The 21175-nt window shown below is 36.4% G+C and overlaps 1 protein-coding gene across 1 annotated transcript in view; it reads left to right on the forward strand.

Moving 5' to 3' along the window:
* The window catches only part of TTC6 (tetratricopeptide repeat domain 6), a 226700-nt gene that overhangs the window by 99074 nt on the left and 106451 nt on the right, over positions 1-21175 (forward strand). The window contains exons 5-7 of the mRNA XM_064365726.1: positions 1580-1698; positions 6170-6364; positions 19400-19541. Coding sequence (XP_064221796.1) covers positions 1580-1698; positions 6170-6364; positions 19400-19541 — 456 coding nt within the window. The remainder of the gene's footprint in view (positions 1-1579; positions 1699-6169; positions 6365-19399; positions 19542-21175) is intronic.

The following is a 21175-nucleotide window of genomic DNA, read 5'->3' on the forward strand; positions in this document are numbered from 1 at the left end:
TATCAAAACATTTTATGTACCCCATGAATATATACACCTACTATGTACCCACAAAAATGAAGAATTAAAAAAAGATATAATTAGTCAGATCTCAGATAAAATTTAATTAGGATAGCCTTAGGATCCATAAACTAAGTGTATAGATATGGGATGACAAGATTTAGTAGCAAATGTGAAAAACTTCAGTGTTTTAGGCTGTTTTGTGATGAAGCCAAATGCAATCATGGTTTGCACTGATTTGCAAATACCATCTTTTTTCTGGTTGATCTGATTATATCACACCTCAAATATTGTGTTCACATACAGGTGTCCAACCCCAGGAGGAGCTCAGACAAATTAGAGTCTGTTTGGAAGAGAGCAGTTAAGATGACTAAGTATAGTACTTGAAAGCCATGTTATGTAAGATAGAGTTGAAAGGACTGGGTATATATATCTGAGGGAAAAGTAGATCCAGGGGAGTCAACTGTATTCTAATATTTGTCTGTCTCTCAAACAACTGAGAGCTACATTGCGCTTGTATGGTTCCTGAGGTTTGAATTGAGACTGGTGAATGAAAGTTGTTAGATTCAATAATAAAGAAACAAGCAAAAACTCTAGGACTGGAAGATTTTCAAAGAGAAAGTGGCTGACTTTATTTGCATTCAAGTTCTCCAGTCCTGACCATGTTCCAGCCAGGTGATGACCACTTTGTGGAAATACTGTACAGGAAATTCAGATTGCCGAGAAGTTTAGATGGAATGCTCGTATTCATTGAACTTTCTTTATTCTTCATTACTTCATTACCCAGGAAGTTGCAGTAGCTCTTTCCTTGCTACCGTATCAAGCTTAAACCCTCTACCTAACATAAAAAAACTAACTTCTTTTTATCTGGCTATCTTCTACTTATTCAACCATAGCTTTTCTAAGGAGGGCCTCCCTGATTTCTTTTTTAAGTCTAATCTCAAAAATATATAGAGCAACCCACAGAGAAAAATATCTTTACATGAATGATCACCATGAATTCTGAAAATTTTCTAGAAAATCTAGGGAAATAATACCCCTAATACTTACAATGAGTAAAAGGCAATTATTTATGACACAAAATGTATTTGATTTTCCTTAGGCAATACAAGTAGAAAACAGTACAACTGTAAGAAGTACAAACTTTAAGACAGTACAACTTTTGATAAATATTGATCAAAACAAAAATATAAAGCAGTGAAGTTCTTTTTAGCTTGTGGTTGTAACCAGCAGTCATACCAAATTTTAAGGAACTAAAGATAAGTTTTATTACAAATACCAATAAAGAAGAGTGCACTTATGGAGGGAGAATATTATATTTATTCTTTAATAATTTTGGGGTAATAAACAAAAATATTGTAAATAAATATGGTATTAATATTTTTATTGTTATAAAGGTGTATATGTAAAATTTAGGAATGAATTTAGGGGAAACTATCAACTTACTGTTAGGATCCTTTTATAAAATATACATAGAAACCTGGAGTTTAAATATGAGATGGCTTATTAAATATGAGAAAAAGATCTAACTCTCATGTTGCATCCTCCCTTAACAGCACACTTTGTATTTTTTTTAAAGGCAAAATCATCAGAATTCTTGCAAATCAAAGGAAAACAAATTAAGCAAATGCGGAAATGTAAATCACTGAGACCAAGAAAGTCTTCAAAACCACTTTGTGATAAAAAACTACAAAGAAAGTAATTTTCTTAAATTTATAATTTTTCTATTGGAAGAGAAGTTATTCAGCAGCACTGAGACATGAAAACACATTTTAAAAAAAGAAAACTAAATGTTTTAGAAATTCATATATGAGGTTAAACCTTCTCACAGGAAAAGTTGGTGGTAGGTTTTACAGTTAGATATATGTGTTATAATTCATGCTTTTTTCTTTTCCTGCTTTTGGCAAATGTACTTACTTTCATGATGTAACAATAGCTGGAATAAAAAGCCTCTTTGTAAGACTAGAGAAAATTAAATGTTAGCATGTTTGATTTGATATTTTTGGTCACTGTAATGCCTGATTTGGATCAATTGCTTATTATATTGGTTAATTTTGTTATGATAAAATGAAAAACAAGCCAACACAAAATGTCCATAAGCCATCAGTTTGGTAATTTAGATGGCATTATTTTTCTCTACTATTAATATCATGCTTCATCCTCACATCCATATTTTTAATGGAGTTTCTTACTACACAGGAATACAACCACAATTTTAAATAATAGTGTGGAAATGCAATTTAGATTATGGTTTACCTTTTGCTAGTCACCTTGTTGAAATTCTGATTTTCTCCTTATTTCACCACTAAGTTTTTATGGGTTGGTTTCTTCTAGATTATTCTTCATTTAACTCTTAATAGGGGTTTGAATACATTTTAATTATTGGCTTTTGTTGTTGTTTAGGGCACTGAAAGTATGCTGGACATGGAAGACAACCTTTTTATAGCCAGCTCAAACTTTGTAAATGGATATTACTCACAATTTAGTAGCTGAGAATAGACTCATGGGAAAAGAATTCCAAAGTTTATGAAACAGTCAAATTGGCATTTAAGTGACCCTGTACATACCATTGCTTATCTGCATTGCTTTAAGCTCATTTAGTTAGCAAGATTATGTATTAAAACAAATAGTGACAGCAGACAACAAGTATTTTACCTTCAATAAATAGTTACTGTCAGACTATCAATGAAGCAGAAACTTCTTGATTTTTTTTTCTAAAAAACCTTGCATTTAGTGCATTAAGCAGAGTAGTATGGCCACACACAGAGTCAGAGTCTTTTCTTTTTTATGTCTTAGTGTTTCAAAGAATGACAAATAGTCCTGTTTAAGAAGAGTGTGCTATAAAAACACACAGCCTTTCTTGAGCATGCCAAAAATATTTGTAGATCTTATTGATATATATAGTACTACTTTAATTCATTAAAACCAAAATTAGAAATTTCCATTAGTGAGAAATAGAAAGAGATGCAGAGCAATAAGAGTCTGGTATTTTAAAAAATTGTATGGTAAAAGAGAATCTTGAAAAAGTGTTTCTGAAAGTCTTTTATTTACTCTTCCTTTTCCTTTACTCAATTTTCAACCTAAATTTTCTCACTAGCCCTCAAATTAAATTGTATTCTTGGGAATTCAAACATCTGTTATAGCACATTGTTATTGAGGTTAATAACCAAGGGAAATTTATTTGCTTATTCATGTTAATAGACTATAATGAGTGCACAGGAATTCACATTGGTTGTGATGCTTTTAAAAGAAAAAATAAAAATCAGTAATGTAATCTCACACACGTTCCATTAGCCAGGACCTGTCTCAGGTAGAATGATGATGTAGGTGAGCTTGACATCAGACACACCTTTTTTTCCCCCTCTATTTTAAAAGCCCTTTGTTAGGAGCCTAGAGTACCTGGGAGCCCTGGCTTTCTGGTTACCCCCTTTCTCTCCTCCAGTTTCGCCTCTTTGTCTCAGGTGCCAAATGTTTAGACTTACCTCTCTTTTCCTCTTTCACATGCACATGTACACATTTCGTATCCTGTTTTTGTTAGGCCCTATGCTCTTTTGGAAATGCCATAGACCACTCTCTATGATTCAGATGATTCAGTAGTGTACATATGGTGCCTGGCAATGGGTGAGGTGCTGTGTAGTGCAAAATAATAGTAACAACAATAATAAACCATTTCTTGAGAGATTTCCACAGACTGGGAATGACATATCTTCTATTTTTGTCAGTTCTTATAAAGGCAAGGGTTAGGGATTTTTATCCTCATTTATTGGAAGACTTTTAAAGAAGTCGGTAATACAGTTTGCAAGTGTTAGAACCAAGATCCTTATCCAGGCCCAGTCAACTCCAAAGTCTATATTCTTTACACCATGCTAATCTCTGAAGCAGTCCCAGCCATATGGAGTAGTCAGTGGACAGACGACCATTAACCCTCTAGATAAAGGGTAAAAGTGGGTGACATAAGAGTAGAGCAACTTACAAAAAAACACAGTTTGTAAAAAAGAAAAAAAGATAAACTTGTCAGAGAAGTCTGGCCTTGAGATCTTGTTTGAAGGATATTTAGACGTGGACAAAAGGGTAGACAGCACTGTATCCATAACTGAAGGGACTGACAGGTCTAGTCTTGTGATTTGTCCCGGAAACTGATGAGAATAGCTAACATCTGCCATGTGAGAGACACCATTCTAAATGCATCACTCTTCTTTCTTAAAGCAACTGTATCCAGGAGAAGGCATAGATACATTAATTGACTTGCTTAAGACCAAGAGAGAACTATAAACAGTGTTTGAACCCAGGCAGTCTGACTTCAGAGTCTGCACTCTTAATCACAATGCTAGAAGTAAGTCCAAAGGCTAGGAGCCTTGAAATGGAGAGAGGAAGTTAGACAGATGCAGTAAGCAACAACCAACCAATGTGCTGAGTAAAGGAGCACTTAAAGGAGATTAAGCTGGTAGAATTTTGCAGAGGGAAAGAATAGACAGAGGGTGCCGTGCTCAACCCAACTGGCAAACGACTGCTTGTGCAGGCTGAGGTGATGAAGGATGTGCTGGCAGTGAGGGTGGAGAAGGAGCACACCTGAGCAATCCTGTGCAGGGGAGAAACTCAGTTTTCTCCATTGGATGAGCAGGCAAAAGAGAGAGGGGTCAAAGATGTTTTCTGTCTTGAAAATGAGGAATCTAATGAGGTAGTGATATTGGAGGTAAGATTTGGGAATTCTCAGCACAGAGGTAATAGCTGGAACATTAAAGATGATTTTTCCAATGTACAAAGAGAAGTTCAGACCTCAGAAACCACACCCAGTTTGGAAACTGGAGAAGGAAAACTAACGACTAAGTCAGATTATGATGAATTTGAGAGGCAGATGGAAATCTGGGATAGTGCAGCATTTAAGGCCCATGAAGGAAGAGCAATTTCAACAAGTCGTTCATATTCTCAGCTGTGTTTTGGGGTTCAGAAGAGAACATGATCTAAAGATCTAAAGTTGATTTGATTTGATTTGATTTGATGAAAAGGCGGCCATTTGGTTATGTAAGCTTTAGTAGGAAGGTAGGCATGGAGTACTTCTGGAGAAGGGCACTTCCATCCAGAAGTCACTAATAGGCACGAAGTTTGGCTGATAGCCAGTAATGTTGTGTGTGGATACTAGTGGATACTCAATTTTGTGACCTATCCAAAATAAGGATAATTATACCTCCAATAGAGCTTCATTGTGGGAATTAGAGAAAATGTGTGTAGAGGACTTAGCACAGAATCTGGCATGTAGTAGGTGCTCAATAATTGTCGATTGGATGACAGGTGGCACTGGGGATTAAGAAAGCAGATTTTCAGCCATGCTCAGTGGCTTATGTCTGTAATCGAGCACTTTGTGAGGCTGAGGCAGGCGGATCACTTGAGGTCAGGAGTCCGAGAGCAGCCTTGCCAACATGATGAAACCCCATCTCTACTAAAGGCACAAAAATTAGCTGGGCGTGGTGGCACAGGCCTGTAGTCCCAGATATTTGGGAGGCTGAGACAGGGGAATCACTGAACCGGGGAGGCAGAGGTTGCAATGAGCTGAGATCGTGTCACTGCACTTTAGTGTGGGTGACAGAGTGAGACTCCGTTTCAAAAAGAAAAGAAAAAGCAGATTTCATGTCATCCTCTCTACTTAGGAAAGGCAGGAGACAGAGTCAAGTTTCAGCAGAGTGGGAAAGGAGGTGCCATACTGGCTTAGAGATACCCAGAGTTCCATCAATGCTACTTAATGGGTAATGCGCTACCAATATTGTTCCACTTCTTTAGGGACATTAGCATTTGAGCAGAGTAGCAAAGGAATAATGCATGACGGCTGGATATAACGTCTCTAGACTGAGTTTCAGAATTCAGGAGAGAAGAGGTTAGGGTGGGATGATGAAGAGTTTGTTTTTAGACTTATTGATCCCGAGATGCCTGTAGACTGTGGTCTCTAGAGGTGCAGGCTAAGCTATTCAGCAGGCAGTTGGACACAAGTTTAAAGCTCTGGACAATGGCCTGAGATTGGGATATTAAATTTGTTATATACCATTATTGTAGTTTTAAATCAGATCTCCTACATTTATATATGTCTTTAGAACCTGAACTAAGTTATCAGTATAAATGTACTTTATATCTAAAGGCCACAGCATGATGAAAGCCCACTTTCTTTTCTCTGTTGCAGAATTCCACGAGACTACTCCATGCCGCACCTTCACAAGCTGTGCACCACCATTCCAGCCCGGCAGCTGCCCGTTGACTTGTGCCTGGCTTCTCGAGTGTATCACACTGCTAACAGGAAAGGCCACAATGCTCTGCTTGGAATCTTTGGAACCTCTTTCTTAGACGATCGCTTTACAGATGAAGAACAAACAGAGAGGTAAGAGTTCCACTGGTAATTTATTTTAAACTAAATTTTAAGTTTCAAGTAAATCCCGCCTTTGAGGACTAGATTTTAAAGACTTGATTCTGTTCTTGGACACTAAAGAGGGGGGAGCAGTTTTTGTTCTTTTCCAATGCTTCCTCAGGTACACAGTCTAGGTCTGTGTCTCCATTTCCTGACGGTATTAACATGAACCCATTCCCAAATGTAAGGTAACTTTAGTACTCTCAGAGTGTTGCATATTACATACTTGATCTCATTTGTTTGTCATCACAACTCTGGAGTACAGATCTGGAAATTGAGGGTAATAAAAGTTAAGCAAGCCAGTCTTTTGAACTAGATTTCACCATCATTGGGCATACTTGGGTCCAGGGATCACATATAAAAGTCATCTCTCTTGGAGTTCATTCCACTTCTCCTTGGGTCTCACCTTCCTTTGGAATCTACATATTCTTTTGTGGAGAGTATATAATTGACAGCATCCTCAAAAGAGAGGAGAAAAGGGAAGGAGCCTAAGGTTTATGCTGCAGTAACTATATTCCCAGCACTGTGCTGTGTGCTTTGCATATGTTTTCTATTTAAATCTTCAACTGTAAGGGAGAAGTTGTAATTTCCATTTTATTCATGAAGAAATTTAGGGTCTGTGATATCAGGTTACTTGCTGAAGTTCTTATCTCTTGATAGTAATTAGAATCCAGGTTTGTCTAACTCAGTTTTTCTCGGCCTTTTCATTATCACCCACTTAAAGAGAATTTCAAGGCTTTTTTTCCTAATCACCCCTGCTTATTAAATTTTAATACACCAGATATACTGTATATCTGTTTATATACTATCTGAATGTCTGTGCTTTATAAATAAAAGGAGTAAGCTGTACTCACTCTGCCCACCCACCCAAAGCACCAATATCACCTGCCCATTGAGAATGCTTGCGCTACAGTCTCTTGACATTCAGAAGCCATGGTAAAAATACTGAAAAATGTACTACATGTTTTAAGACTATTACAAATATTAAATATTAAGTTAAATGGAAAATTTATTAGTACCCATACTTTTCATGCTATATTTTGAATGAATTTTCTCCAACTTGACTTCTAGTAAAAATTACAATACTACTGCATTCTTTCATGGATTAAAAATTACCTGGTTTCCCAGTGATTAGCAATCACAATTAGTTTCAGTTTGAATTCCTAAAAGAAGGTCATATTTATGTTTGTTTTCTATGTAGGCAAAAAAAAATTAGGATTTATTTGTCAATCATAATTTTATACATCTCAAGTCTGTTAGTTTTGCTTTATCAAATTACAGTTTTGAAAAAAATTGTATGTAAAGAATTTTTGAAATTTCAGAACTGCTCCAGTATCTCCAGTAGAAAACGGCAGTTCAGCATGCCATTCTTTGGAGTGTATTTTAGAGCCCAAAGCTGGGAGTAGAAAATAAAGACATAAACATAATCTAGTAGTCATGAAACTATTGTCTTGAATCATTCCCATTAGCACTACACAAGCCAAACATCATTTGCAGGACTTACAGCTTCAATTATTCATGCAAAGTGTTAGAAATGCTGATTTCTTTCCAATTCTGAAAATATTTTTCTTCAAGTAGATTTCACTTTCTTTTTCCAAGAGAGTCAATAAACGTTCTATTTGATGAGGATAATTCTTGGCAATTTGTTCCTAAGTACCAAATAAGAAGTTAATTTAAGTACTGAATATTTAATTCTCCAGCATCTATCTCTTGAGGATTACCTTGCTAAACATAGCTTAACCTTTTCAAAATATATCTGTCTGCTGAACCTACAAGTTTGGAGAAATGTATAATTTTTTTCTGCACTACCGAGTGTTCTCAAGAAAGGTAACTGTAAACAAAATGAATACCATACCCTTTCATTTGATGGCTTTTGGCATTTTTTTATGCAATGATCAGTTAACTTCAAAGATATTAATACTTGTGGTGTATAGTTTTAATACTTTCCCAATTTGGGGTAATCATTTATGGGAAACACCAGGAATATTTTAATGGAATTGTAAGAGTATATACTTAAGTTTATTTGAACAGCATTGTAGTGTTCAAACTTAGGCTTATTTTGCCAAACAGTAATTATGATGAGAACTATAAAAATATTTCATATTGGCCATATTTTTGCTTTAAAAATATTTGTATATTATATGGAGAAGTTTATGGACATTTAGTTCAACTTTTTGGTGTGGAATTTTATATTTGAGGCTTTAAAGTAGGGGAAATCATTAAAAGTGTTTAAAGACTTAGATTAATGTTAACGGCTTGGTGAACAGCCTTCCAGACATCTTTTTATATGTATGTGTTTAAACCACATGTGACATTCTATAGCCTGAGTTTCTACATTTATTTCATGATATTTACTACTTCATGCAATTTTCTTTTTTTAAATAGAGACAGGGTCTTGCTCTTTTGCCAAGGCTGGTGCACAATGGCACAATTGTAGCTTACTGTAATCTTGAACTCCTGGGCTCAAGTGATCCTACCACCTCAGCTTCCTGGGTAGCACTAGGCTAATTATTTTTTTGTAGACATAGAGTCTCACTATGTTGATGAGGCTGGTCTCAAACTCCTAGCCTAAAGTGAGCCTCATGCACCAGCCTCCTAAAGTGATAGGATTACAAGTGTGAGCCACTGTGCCTGGCCAAATAGTTACTACTATAACCAAGCTGCAGTAACACTGTTTATGCCAATTTATGACACTGTTCTTTTCCTTACACTCTTGCCAAACTATGATTGTTACTCTTTTTGAATTTTAAAAAATCTTTTATTATTTTTATTCATTTCTTGTAAAGTTGAACATATTTTTAGATGCCTCTTGGTTATTTGCTTTTTTCCTTTTGAGAATTACTAGATCATATTTTGTGGAGTTGTCATTTATTTCTTTGTTTTGTAAATGATCTTTTTATGTTGAAGATTTTGTATTATTTTGTAAATGATCTTTTTATATTAAAAATTTTAGTTATTTGCCATATATATATTATAGATATATTTTTAATTTGTTGTTTGCTTTTCAGTTTTGTTTATGGTGTTTAATGCTATCAGAAATTTTTTAATGTAGCAATTGTTTTATGTGTTTTTGTCTTAATGCTAATCTTAGAAAGGGTGTTTATATATTTACATTTTAATGTATTCTCTCATATTTTCTTCTAGTAACTTTGTCGTTTTCTTTGAAAAAAATTAAATATTTAATCCATTTGTAATTCATTTTGATAAGAATAATTGTAAAATATACTTTATTCAATGAATTTTCTTTTCTCCACTGAATCAAAATGCCAGCTTTTAAATACCTCAAATTCCAATATGTTGAGTTTATTTATGGATTTCTGTTCCATTTCACTTATTTGTCCATCTAAAACTGCTTGTGTATTTTCTTGATTCACCATCAATAGAAAGTTGGTGGCAAAAATGCTGTCCTACAAACATTGGCTGATCTTTTCAAATCAGGCCTCTCTCTCAGCCAGCTCCTGGGTGGTGAACAATGACAGGCTATAGATCCCAGACTTAACCCTCTAGTTGGCTTCAAATTACAAAAGAAATTTCTAGTCAATTTTTGTAAAATATGTGGACAGATCATTAGTTTTATACATTAGAACAGCAGCAACCACAACTGAAAAACCAGAGGTTGTGTCAAAATTCAATGTTTAATTTCATTTTTGTTTATTACAAAAAACAATACAAATATTTTAACAAATATGCAAGAACATGCAAGCAAATGCAAAAATGAAAAACAATTATTCAAGATCTTGCCATTCATAGATAACCCTGTTAACATTCTTAAATATAGGATTTCAGATTTTTCCTTTTGCAAATAAATAAGATAGAACAAAACCAGAATAATACTATATGCATAATGTTTGGTAACCTAACTTTTAAAAACATATGTGTAAATATATTTCCATGTCAAGAAATAGTGAAATCAAATGACATGCTAAACTCTGTGGTAGGCACAGAGGTAGGCATTAGAGAGGCATCTGTAAACAAGAGAAACATAACCACTGCCCTCAGGGAACCTGGAGACCAGTGAAAAGAGAGGTGAATTAATTACTGTGAATGTGACAATTAATATGGAGGTGTGCAAAGTGCTATGGAAACATGTAAGAGGAGTCCCTGATTATTTGGGGAGATTTGAAGAAATGATACTTATATTGAATATATGGATAGAAGATAGGCAGGAGAAGGGGAAAGAATGTTTTACGTCTTTGGTACTCAAAGTATAGTCCACAGACTAGTGACATCACCATCACCTGGGAATGTGTTAGAAATGCAGGAAATTTGTATACACATTGAGGTTTGAGTTCATGCTGTGGACCATTGGAATCTATCTGAGAATTGCAGAGAAGTCCAGTATTAGAGAACAGGAAGAGTAGTGATACATTTGAAACTAGAGAGAAGGCAGGATTTTATGGTTACCCTGTATGTGTATGTGAGGGCATGTGTGAGTGCTTGGGGAAGGGATTCTTAGTCACAGTGCACTGGGAAAGCATTGATAGGGTTTCTGAGGAAGAATGACATGATCAGGTTTGCTTTAAGATCTCACAGTCCTTGTCTTCTCAGTTGTGTTTGACACAGTTGATCACTTATTCTTATAGAAGTCACATTTATCCCTTGGCCTTAGGGACCACTTCTTTCTTGGTTATCTTCCTGCTTCTCTGGCTATGGCTTCTCAGTCCCTTCTCGTGGGACTTCTTCTCATCCCTTGACTTCTCAACATTGGAGTGGCCAGGCTTACCAAGGTGATCTTATCAAGGACCTTTATATGCTGATGACTATCAGGTGGTAAGAGAAATGCACAAGGATGTTCATATCACTTTTTATATTAACTAAAAACTGGAAACAACCTAAGCATCCACCAGTGGAAGAATTTTAATTGTGCATCCAATAATGAGCTGCATTGCAACCATAATAAAGAATGAGGTAGTGCTCTGTATTCTGAAAGGAAGTAGAACTAAATGCAGAAGTATGTGATTATATAAAACAATATTTGTGTGTGTGTGTGTGAGAAAATTCAAGAAACTGTTAATTGTGATCTTCTTGTTTTCATTCTATGCTAAACTCATAAAAGTGAAAACTACTTTCTTTGTTTTTGCTTTATTTATATGGTATCTATTTCCACTTTCGTTTTAGTCTGTCTTAGTTGTGTCCCTTGTAGATTGCATAGACTTAAATATTTTTGAGCCAATCAGAATTTTTTTTCTTATAATAGGTTGGGTCACCCCATATTAATTTATTGTCCTATCAGATGTACTTGGTATTATTTTTTGTCATTTTATAGTCTCTTTTTTTCTTCTTTGCTATTTCCTAGAATCTGTTTCATATGCCAGCATTTGCCTGTTTTTTGTTTGATATCTAATCTTGTGAGACAGAAATGTGAAGCCAACCAGTTTTTTATTTATTTGCCTGTAATCTGCTTCTCCTACTCATCTAGTTGCTTACAGAATTTTATGTTTTGCTTTAATTTGAACAATTTCCCTAGCATATGTTTGAGAGTGGATTGCTTTCTAATTAATTTGGGGGGTACACAGAAAGCCCTTCTTATATGCAAATATAGATCTTCACTATAGGACTTTTTTGTTTTATTTTGAGTAATGTTTCTATTCTATTTATTTTGTGCATTTCTTCAGGAATATCAATTAGCTGTATGTTGGATCTTCATTATCTTTCCTCTACATTTATCATTGTTTGGCTTACATTTATCTCTCAAACCTCTGTTCTTCAGAGGTTTCATTTTCTGTGGTATAAAATTTAAAAAGTCCTTCTAATTTCCATTGTAAGACTGCTATGGCATTTACATATTTTTCTAAATTCTATCGGTCTCTTAAGAGAATCTCTTTTGTTTATCTGAATTTTATTACCTCAAGAACATAAAGCAGAATCTTTCTAAAATATTTTTGTTTCCTATAATAAATATTTCCCAAAAGGATGTTCTTTCTGTCACTTTTTGAATGCTGTATTTCATTCTTGTAGTTCGCAGACTGTCTTCACAGAAATCATTTTGGGTTTTTCTGTGTACTTATCTTTGAATGAAGACAAGTTATTTCTGGCTACCCAAAGTTAATATTGGATAGATTTATCTGGCATTTTTTGACTGTTTATTTTGGAGGTATTAGGATAGTACTTTTAGATCTTAAGTAGGAGAACCAGAGATACAGGTTTATGTTAGTAGTTGAGTCATTCAGAATCTTGAAAGGTGTTGGGGGTGGGATGGGACAGAATCTGAAAAATTTGCTTCTATAGTTTCTCTCTGTGATTGTTAAAACTATTGTACTAAGGGTGACCTTTTCCTATAGGGTTTTCTATATGGTAGATTATTATAAGCTTTTCTGTACATATATATATATATATATATATATACACACACACACACACACATACATTTCATGAAAATGACATTATATATGTTATTTTGGCAACTTGTATTCCTTTGAGGATATCTATCTATATAAATAAAAATGTAGAGATACATATATGAGTAATTATTTTGACTTACTATCTCTACTAATGATAGCTTACAAATCAGATATATAAGGTGTGCTTTTATTTGAAAAGTTTTATCCAAATCCTTCAAATAAGGTAGTAATATTTGTTGAGAAAATGGAAAATCATCTAACAGAAAAAACGCATTGAAGTACACTGCATTTATTATTTAATTTTGTATCAATAACAACTCTAGTAGATAAAATCATTTTATTTCCCAAATAAAAAATACAGCATAACAATTGACTAGTCCGTGTTTATGTAGCTAGAAAAAGCTAGGATTCACACCCAGGTCTTTATATTTTAAATGTGGTTTCCATTATGTTCTACTGCTTTGTGTATTTGTGAAAGGTCCTCTCATGTTTTCTCTTTATGCTTAATTCTGTATACTCGCTTTCATTCTGTTTTTAGGACCAATTTGATGTAATCTAGGAAGAATCTGAGGAGCCTTAGTTGGATAATCTTTGTGAAGCATATTTTACTTGCTCTTGTGGTTTGTTTTTGATCCATTGTAAACCAATTTTGGAAGCAGGACTTCTGCTTATACAGAATGGGGATTTTTATCTTACTATTGCTTGTTCCCACATAGGAACTGAAAAATCCCCTATTTTGAGTCTAGGCCAAGGATGTGGCCTTGGTAATTGTGGGAGACTTCTCTGATGGTGATTACCCAATTACTGAAAGCTTTGGAGTCTCTGAATATTGCCTGGTTTTGTACTTCCTATCACTGGTTGCCCCCAACCCAGATGTGCCATCATCTCATGCTGGACCTTTTTAATTATAGTGCACCCAGGACCTGTGGTCTGTTACAGTTTATTTGTAATACTCTGTTCTGTCTCATATGCTTTTTATTTCCTACCAGTATGGTATCTAGGACTGACCTTCCCCTACCATCTGCCATTTCTCAATGATCAGGTCTAATCCTAGTCTAACCCCTACCCCTTACATGGCCTTGTTCCTTGCTACATAATCCAAGCAGTGGCCTAAGGTATTACACCAAAGAACATAAGAATCACTGTGCAAGTTGGTGATATATGTCACAGAAGTACACTGAACAGAGTTATAAGAGATCTTAGTAGTTCTGTAGCCTAAGCCTCTCATATTATGGATGAGGAAACTGAGGAAAAGTTTTGCACTCTAAATTACAGTTGCTGGCAGAGATAGAACTCTAATCAATAGTAACCTCATTTCAAATTTGTTATATTCACTTTGAACAAATAGCCCCATCAGTATGCCTTTAGCATTTTTAAAAAAATACAGATTGGGATGACAAAAATCATTTCAGTATGCACTGTCAATGTCTGGTAAGATTTTAGACTTGTGTATTTCTGTTTTTACGTAGAAATGCCAAAAAAGGAATTATTTGGAAATTTGTCTGTTTCCATAACTGCCAGTATTTGAAAGCTGGATATTTTAAAAAGTAAAGCAGTATCATTCCACCAGATGTCACTGTTTGCATGTAGCAATGAAGTTACAATGATTAAAAATACAATCTCCCCCTCCCCAGTCATGTTTTGTAAAAAAAATAAATAAATAAAAATTACATGTAGTTATATACTTACTCTTCTATAGATTTGTTATGTTATCAAGACTATATTTTCTGATCTTTTTAAAACATACAAAGTATTCATATGCTTCTGCTGTAGATTTTAAAGAAAAAATTATACAAGACTAAAGAAAATTATCTGTAGATTAACATTTTGGAGAAGATGAATACTAAAGCTTTTTCCAGACCTTGGAGTCTGCTTTTTAAACAACATTCTCTGTAAGTTAATGTTTTCCAAATGGTAGATTGTGACCCAGTGAGTGGGTTGTGAAATCAGTTTAGTGGTTTGCTATGAGCACTTTAAAAAATGGTATCTAGAATAGAACCATTGCATGCGAGATTGACTTTGGTGAAACTTTTGTATGTGAGCACTCTTAAAATTTCCCTGTATGCATCTTCTGTGAGTTACTTAAGAGTAACTGTGAGCAACATCCTGTGAAGCCTCTCGCAGGTTTTGTATACCAAGGAGCAAGATAAATTTGTTAAGGAAGAGATAGTGAAGCTGTAATGGAGGACCTCTCTGTTAGGGTAATACCAAGGTAGGGGAGGATTGCTGGAGGGAGATCCCTTCTTCATGCTTCACAAGATGTAGCTCACAGTCACCTTTATGTAACTCATAGAAGATGTGTGCAGAGATATTTTAAGAGTACTCACAGCTTAGAACAAATGTTTTCCAAACTTCTTTAACAGCATCATAGTGTCTGAAATACATTTCTCTGCCTAGCCTCATGGGAGACTAATGTTGACCTGAAAGGAGGTTTAACTTTCACTCTGAGAGAGGTGGGCTTGTTTTCTTCATTCATCTCCCTCAATGATCATAAACAATAGTGATTGTAATATCAATCACTTTCTTAGCATATTCTGTGTGCAAGCCTCTTCTTAGAAATCATATATGATTTAGAAATCATGTCTGATTTCTAAGACATTAGACTGAAAAAAATCACTGTTGCCATTTGTAAATGAGGAAATAGACTAAAGAAGGAAACAGCACAGTGAGGGGCCCAAATTCTGTTTTTTAACCTCATTCCAAAGGCTCACTCTTTCCACTACATCAGTGATTTTTAGTCTTCCTTGAGGGTAAGAATCTTTGGGGTTGATAAGTGTATCAATTCCCAGGCTCTATCCCAAACCTTCTGAATTATAATCTTCAGAGAAGGGGTCTGGGAAGGTGTAGATTTGATTTCATCCCAGGATATTCTTATGATTAGGTGCCTTGGGAAAGATTGAGTACCTCAGTGGTTCTCCATCTTCAGAGTGGACAGAATCACCTTCAGGTGGTTATAACACAGATGGCTAGGCCTCAGCTCCTGAGTTTCTGATTCATTAGGTCTGTAGTAGGGCTCAATAGCTTGCATTCCTAACAAGTTCTTATGTAATACTAATGCTGCTCAAAAGGGAGCACACTTTGAGAACCACCCAGCATCTCATGCTTTACCAATGATTCTCTGTTCCCCAGGGCAGAGTCTGGGGCTGGCTTTGGCTGTGAGATTTTTCTTACTCAGCCAAAATCCAACAATATTTATTTAGTACCTACTCCATTCAAGTTTTTGGGAGACAGAAAATGAATAAGTCTCACTTTTTCTCCCAAACAAGCCTATGCTCTACTGTGAAAAAGGCATATGGAATACAATGCAGTATATTGTATAATGAAAGAGCAAATCAAATGCAACAGGGAAACCAGGGAGGCAGACATGAATCTGGGCTGGGCAGAGAAGGATTTGTAAAGGTCTCATGGAGGAGTTGAGATCTGAAGGTCTTGCCCTCATCATTCGCCATTTTCATAGCCACTTGGTACTATAATGGCCTGTTGGTTTTGCCTGTTTCCCCTATTGCCCCTGGAGTAATCCCAGCACATAAGGCATTTTTTTTTGCATTGCAAATGTAGCTTGGGTGGGAGGTTGGGAGAAGGAAGTAGAGTTTGCAAAGTAGGTGGTCCTTGGTCTGTGAAGGACCCTGACTGCCGGGGTCAGGAGCTTGGGTTATGTATACTGTGTGTGTAGTTAGTAAGATGTTTGGAGAGAGGATGACTGCTAACAACAGTTGCAGGGATATGTGGCATGGATTGGAGGAGGGAGGGTGTGGAGGTAAGGGACCAGCAAAAATGGTGTCATAAAACTCAGATGAGAGAAGATGCAATGGATAAGAGGGACACCATGGAGGGAGAATGAACAGGAATGGTCATTACTTTTGGGAGTGAGGGAGAGATTGGCAATGAAGAGATTTTTAGTTTGAATCACTGAGATAGTGGTGTTTTCCAAAGAGAACTCTAGAAAGGGTTGGTTTTTTTCTCTGGACAGAAAGAAGGAAGCAGGGGAAATCTGGATAAAAATTTCTAGGTAAGTGGTTCATCTTAGTCATACAGGAGCATAAAGGTTAACCTTAGGTAAGTCTTTCCACTTAGAAAGGTAGACATGAAGGCCCCCATTCATGTCTACCAGAGCTATGCACTCTACAATGTCCAATGACCTTCACTTTCTTCCAACCAATTCGTATTTCCATTTAGTGTGCTTTTGGAATATGAAAGAGCAAACGACAATAAGAGGTAGATGACTTTTACTACCCTGTTTCTGGCTTAGAGCCGGAGAAAAGTACAGCAGTGCCTTTAGATAACTTCTTAGCCACTACTCTCCTAATCACCACCTCCCTCTCCCTACAACCTATCTTAGAAGTACTTATTGATCCTGATATATGTATTCGCTTGTCTCATTCTCTTAGTCCCTAGACCTTCTCCTGTTCTTTTGTTTTCCTGGATATACTAGGATTCAGCTGCAGAAAACAGAAACATCTTGTATTAGTCTCTTCTTATGCTTCTGATAAAGACAGACCCAAGACTGAGTAATTTATAAAAGAAAGAGACTTAATTGGCTCACAGTTCTGCAGGACTGAGGAGGCCTCAGGAAACTTATAATCATGGTGGAAGGGGAAGCAAACATGTCCTTCTTCACATGGTGGCAGCAAGAAGAAATGATGAACAAAAGGGGGAAAAGTCCCTTATAAAACCATCACATCTTGTGATAACTCACATCACGAGAACAGCAGCATGGGGGTAACTGCCCCCATGATTCAATTATCTCGCACCAGGTCCCTCCCACAACACATGGGGGTTTTGGGAACTACAATTCAAGATGAGATTTGGGTTGGGACACTGCCAAACCTTATAACATCTTTAGCTATTTTAAGCAAAAAGGGATTTAGTAATGGGAATTTGGTGTTTTAAAATCAGTGAGTGGGTTAGAAAAATGGGCTTTAGGTGGGGAGGTCTCCCAGGGATGGCTCACACAGCACGTTCAACTGGCTACCTAGGGCGCTGCTGCTCCTGACACAGGAAGGCGGCAAATCTAGAAGCCAGCACTGGCAACATACCACCTTAGCTGAGATTCAGGGATTAAGTAGCCTTTACTGTCACAGCTTTGGACTTTGGAGCCACACTGTGTCTGTTTGACATGCTCATTGGCAAAAAACAAACAAAAGACACAACTCACAAAGTCATAACTGGAACACTGCTACAGAAGAACTCAACATTGTCATGACTGTACTTGCCAACAGAAACATTAGTACCTTTTGCCTTTTAAATTGCATTTGGTTAGTGGATTCTAAATAATATCTAGAACACTGGCTTCAGGAGTTTTTTTTGTTTTTTTTTTTAGATAGAATCTCCCTCTGTTGCTCAGAGTACAGTGGCATGACCTTGGCTGACTGCAACCTCTGGTAGGGCTCAATAACTGATTTTTGTATTTTTAATAGAGATGAGGTTTTGCCATATTGACCAGGCTGATCTTGAACTCCAGGCCGATCTTGAACTCCAGGCCTCAAGTGATCTGCCTACCTTGGCCTCCTAAAGTGCTGGGATTACAGCCACGAACCACCATGCCTGGCCAGGAGAGTTTTACCTCCTCATCCTTGGCAGTTCAGGAAAGCACATTAGAAGGAGGATGGAATGGGTGTTGAATGACAGTGGTATTCACCTTGCTGGGAGTAGAGTTTTAACCTGTCTTTGAATTCAGGTATTTTAGTAGGTAAGATAGGAAGCTTTTTTTTTCATGACTCTACTTTGACAAAGCCATATCTTCTCCAGCATGGCTCTGAGTGGGTCTACTTCTTAACAGCAGGTATGATAGGATTTGAGGATTTCAGTGTATTTTTAAGCAACTGAAATCAGTTGGGTTTTTGTATGCTTAGTTTTCACATTTGGTAACTCATAAAGTGGTTCTTCATGTAAGAGTATATCAGTAAGTTAGGGGAACAGTAGCTCTAAATGCTTCCATATGATAATGATATTCTATAGTATGTTTGTGGTACATGACTGTATATATATTCTTAGATACTTTGTCTTTATGTTTATTTTATCTTCATTTTACAGTTAAGTGTTGCAATACAAAAGTTAGTGTATTTCTAAGCCAATCGGTAGGTTAGTAATTAATGATATGTTTTATCTTCAAATTTTGATTTATCTCATGTTTCAGCTTAAGGCTTTTATTGATAAGTTGTGCCCATATGTATTCTTATGTATATGAGGCTTTTAGCTTAGAAAGGAAGACTTGATGTCTAAACAGTTTTATGTTCATCCCAGCAAGAAGGGAAAACCATAATGTGAGAAGACACTTCTGCTTAGGCTGATGCTTTGCCCCAGTCCAAGAACAAAACTTTGTGTGTATGTGTGAGCTTGGAATGGGGAGCAGGTGAGAGATCAGAAGGTAGAGAAGCTTTTTTTTTTAAACCTCTTTTGTAACTAGGCTTTCATAGGGTGAATTTATTATTCCAATATAATGAAACAAAACCATCATAAATATTACTACTAAAATATATTAAGATCCAGATATGAATATTTTTTGATTATTTCTAATTTTGGATTATCTGACTTCTACACAATCTCCGTTTAGTGGAGATGTCAAATGTCCATGTGTTTATTTCAGCAGAGTTATGAAATGAGGGCAAACATCTTATGCTTTGTCAACTACTTGAAAAACAAACTTATTGTTCTTATCACATTGTAGAATATTGTATGGAATTCCTGTTATGGATGACAACCAAGAACATGTCCATGTTCCTCCGACACCACGAGGGATACCACCTGAGTTGGCACAAGGAACTAGAGAGCATGTTCACAAACCACACTTGCAAGTCTTGGGAGAGGAAGTAAGGACTTTCTTTAATATTAATTTTCTCTGCCTCACACGTTCTCAAACTTTTTGGTTTTAGGAGACTTTTTTCACTCTTAAAAATTATTGAGGACTGGCTAGGTGTGGTGGCTCATGCCTGTAATCCCAGAGCTTTCAGAGAATATGGCAAGAGGATTGCTAGAGCCTAGGAGTTTGAGACCAGCCTGGCCAATATAATGAGACCTTGTATCTACAAATAGTAACTCAACCTGGTGGCACATGTCTGTGGTCCCAGCTACTTGGGAGGCTAAGGTGAGGGAATCACTTGAGTCAGGCAATTGAGGCTGCAATGAGCCGTGATTGCACCACTGCACTCTAGCCTGGGCAACAGAGAGAGACCGTCTCTCAAAAAAAAATTATCAAGGACCTCAATAATTTTTTATGTGAATTATATCTATTAACATGCTGTTAATAATGAAAACTGAGAAAATGCTAAAATACTTATTTATTAAAAATTGCAGTAATAAAGTTCTATATGTTCCTTATGCCTGTAATCCCAGCACTTTGGGAGGTTAGGGCAAGAGGATTGCTTGAGGCCAGGATTTTGATACTAGCCTGGGCAACATATTGAAATGCCATGTCTACAAAAATAAATATAAACTAGTGAGCTGTGCATGGTGGTATGTGCCTGTAGTCTCAGCTACTTGGGAGGCTGATGTGGGTTGATTGCTTGAGCCCAGGAGGTCAAGGCTGCAGTCAACTAGGGTGCCAGGGTGACAGAGTGAAAGCTTCCAAAAAAAAAGTGTTTTTATGAAAAATAAGTATGTTATGAGAAAAAATTTAGTGAGAAACTAAGATTAAAAAAAATAATACCTGGCTTAATAAAAGATAAATGGACTCTCATGTCTGTTTATGCATTCAATTATGTGGCAGTTTGTTTTGTTGAAATGTGTGAGAAGATTCTGGCCTCACAGAAACTTGCAATTAGAAAAGTTAAATTATTTTAATAGCCTTTAAAACATAATTGTCAATATTTTCCTTTGGTAAACACCAAAACTTAACAAATGGTAGTTTCTTGAAAATTGCAAGACTTCTACTTCTGAGGAAGATGGAGTAGAAGCAATTTTTCCCATTCTTCCTGCTAAGTACAAACCCTGGGCATTGCAAGTGTAAGTAGACTCTGCAAGGTGAGGAGAAGGAAGCACAATAGCTAAGAACTTTGGGACCAAAAGAATGGTGGTGAGTTAGTTTATACCAACGGGTGATGAAAAAAAAAAATCCCCAACAAAAGCCTGCTATCTCTAGCCAAAGAACCAGGAAAGAGGTAGCCTAGCAACACAGAAAATTTTTAGACAAATAATTCAGTACTCCACCCAAAAACCACAGTAAAAAACTACGACCCCACCCTCACTTCTACCAGTAAAAGCCTACAGGGAAACCTAGACTTCTGCCCTTGGCAGAGTGTCACAAGGTTCTCCGACACTACTGCCAAGGTGGGGTCAAAAAAGGCTCAGCGTGGAGCTGGGACTTTCATCTTAATAGAGTGGAATGAGATTTCTCCATACTGTCAGGTGGGACCACCTGGGAATCTTGGGCTTCCATCCTCCTCCAGTAGTAATGAACCAGTCCTCCCACTCCCTACTGTGTTAGTATCAGAGGGGAGGTCCAGTG

Source organism: Aotus nancymaae, unplaced genomic scaffold (genome assembly GCF_030222135.1).
Source record: "Aotus nancymaae isolate 86718 unplaced genomic scaffold, 86718_ANA_hifiasm-v0.15.2.pri h1tg000062l, whole genome shotgun sequence".
Classification (NCBI taxonomy): Eukaryota; Metazoa; Chordata; class Mammalia; order Primates; family Aotidae; genus Aotus; species Aotus nancymaae.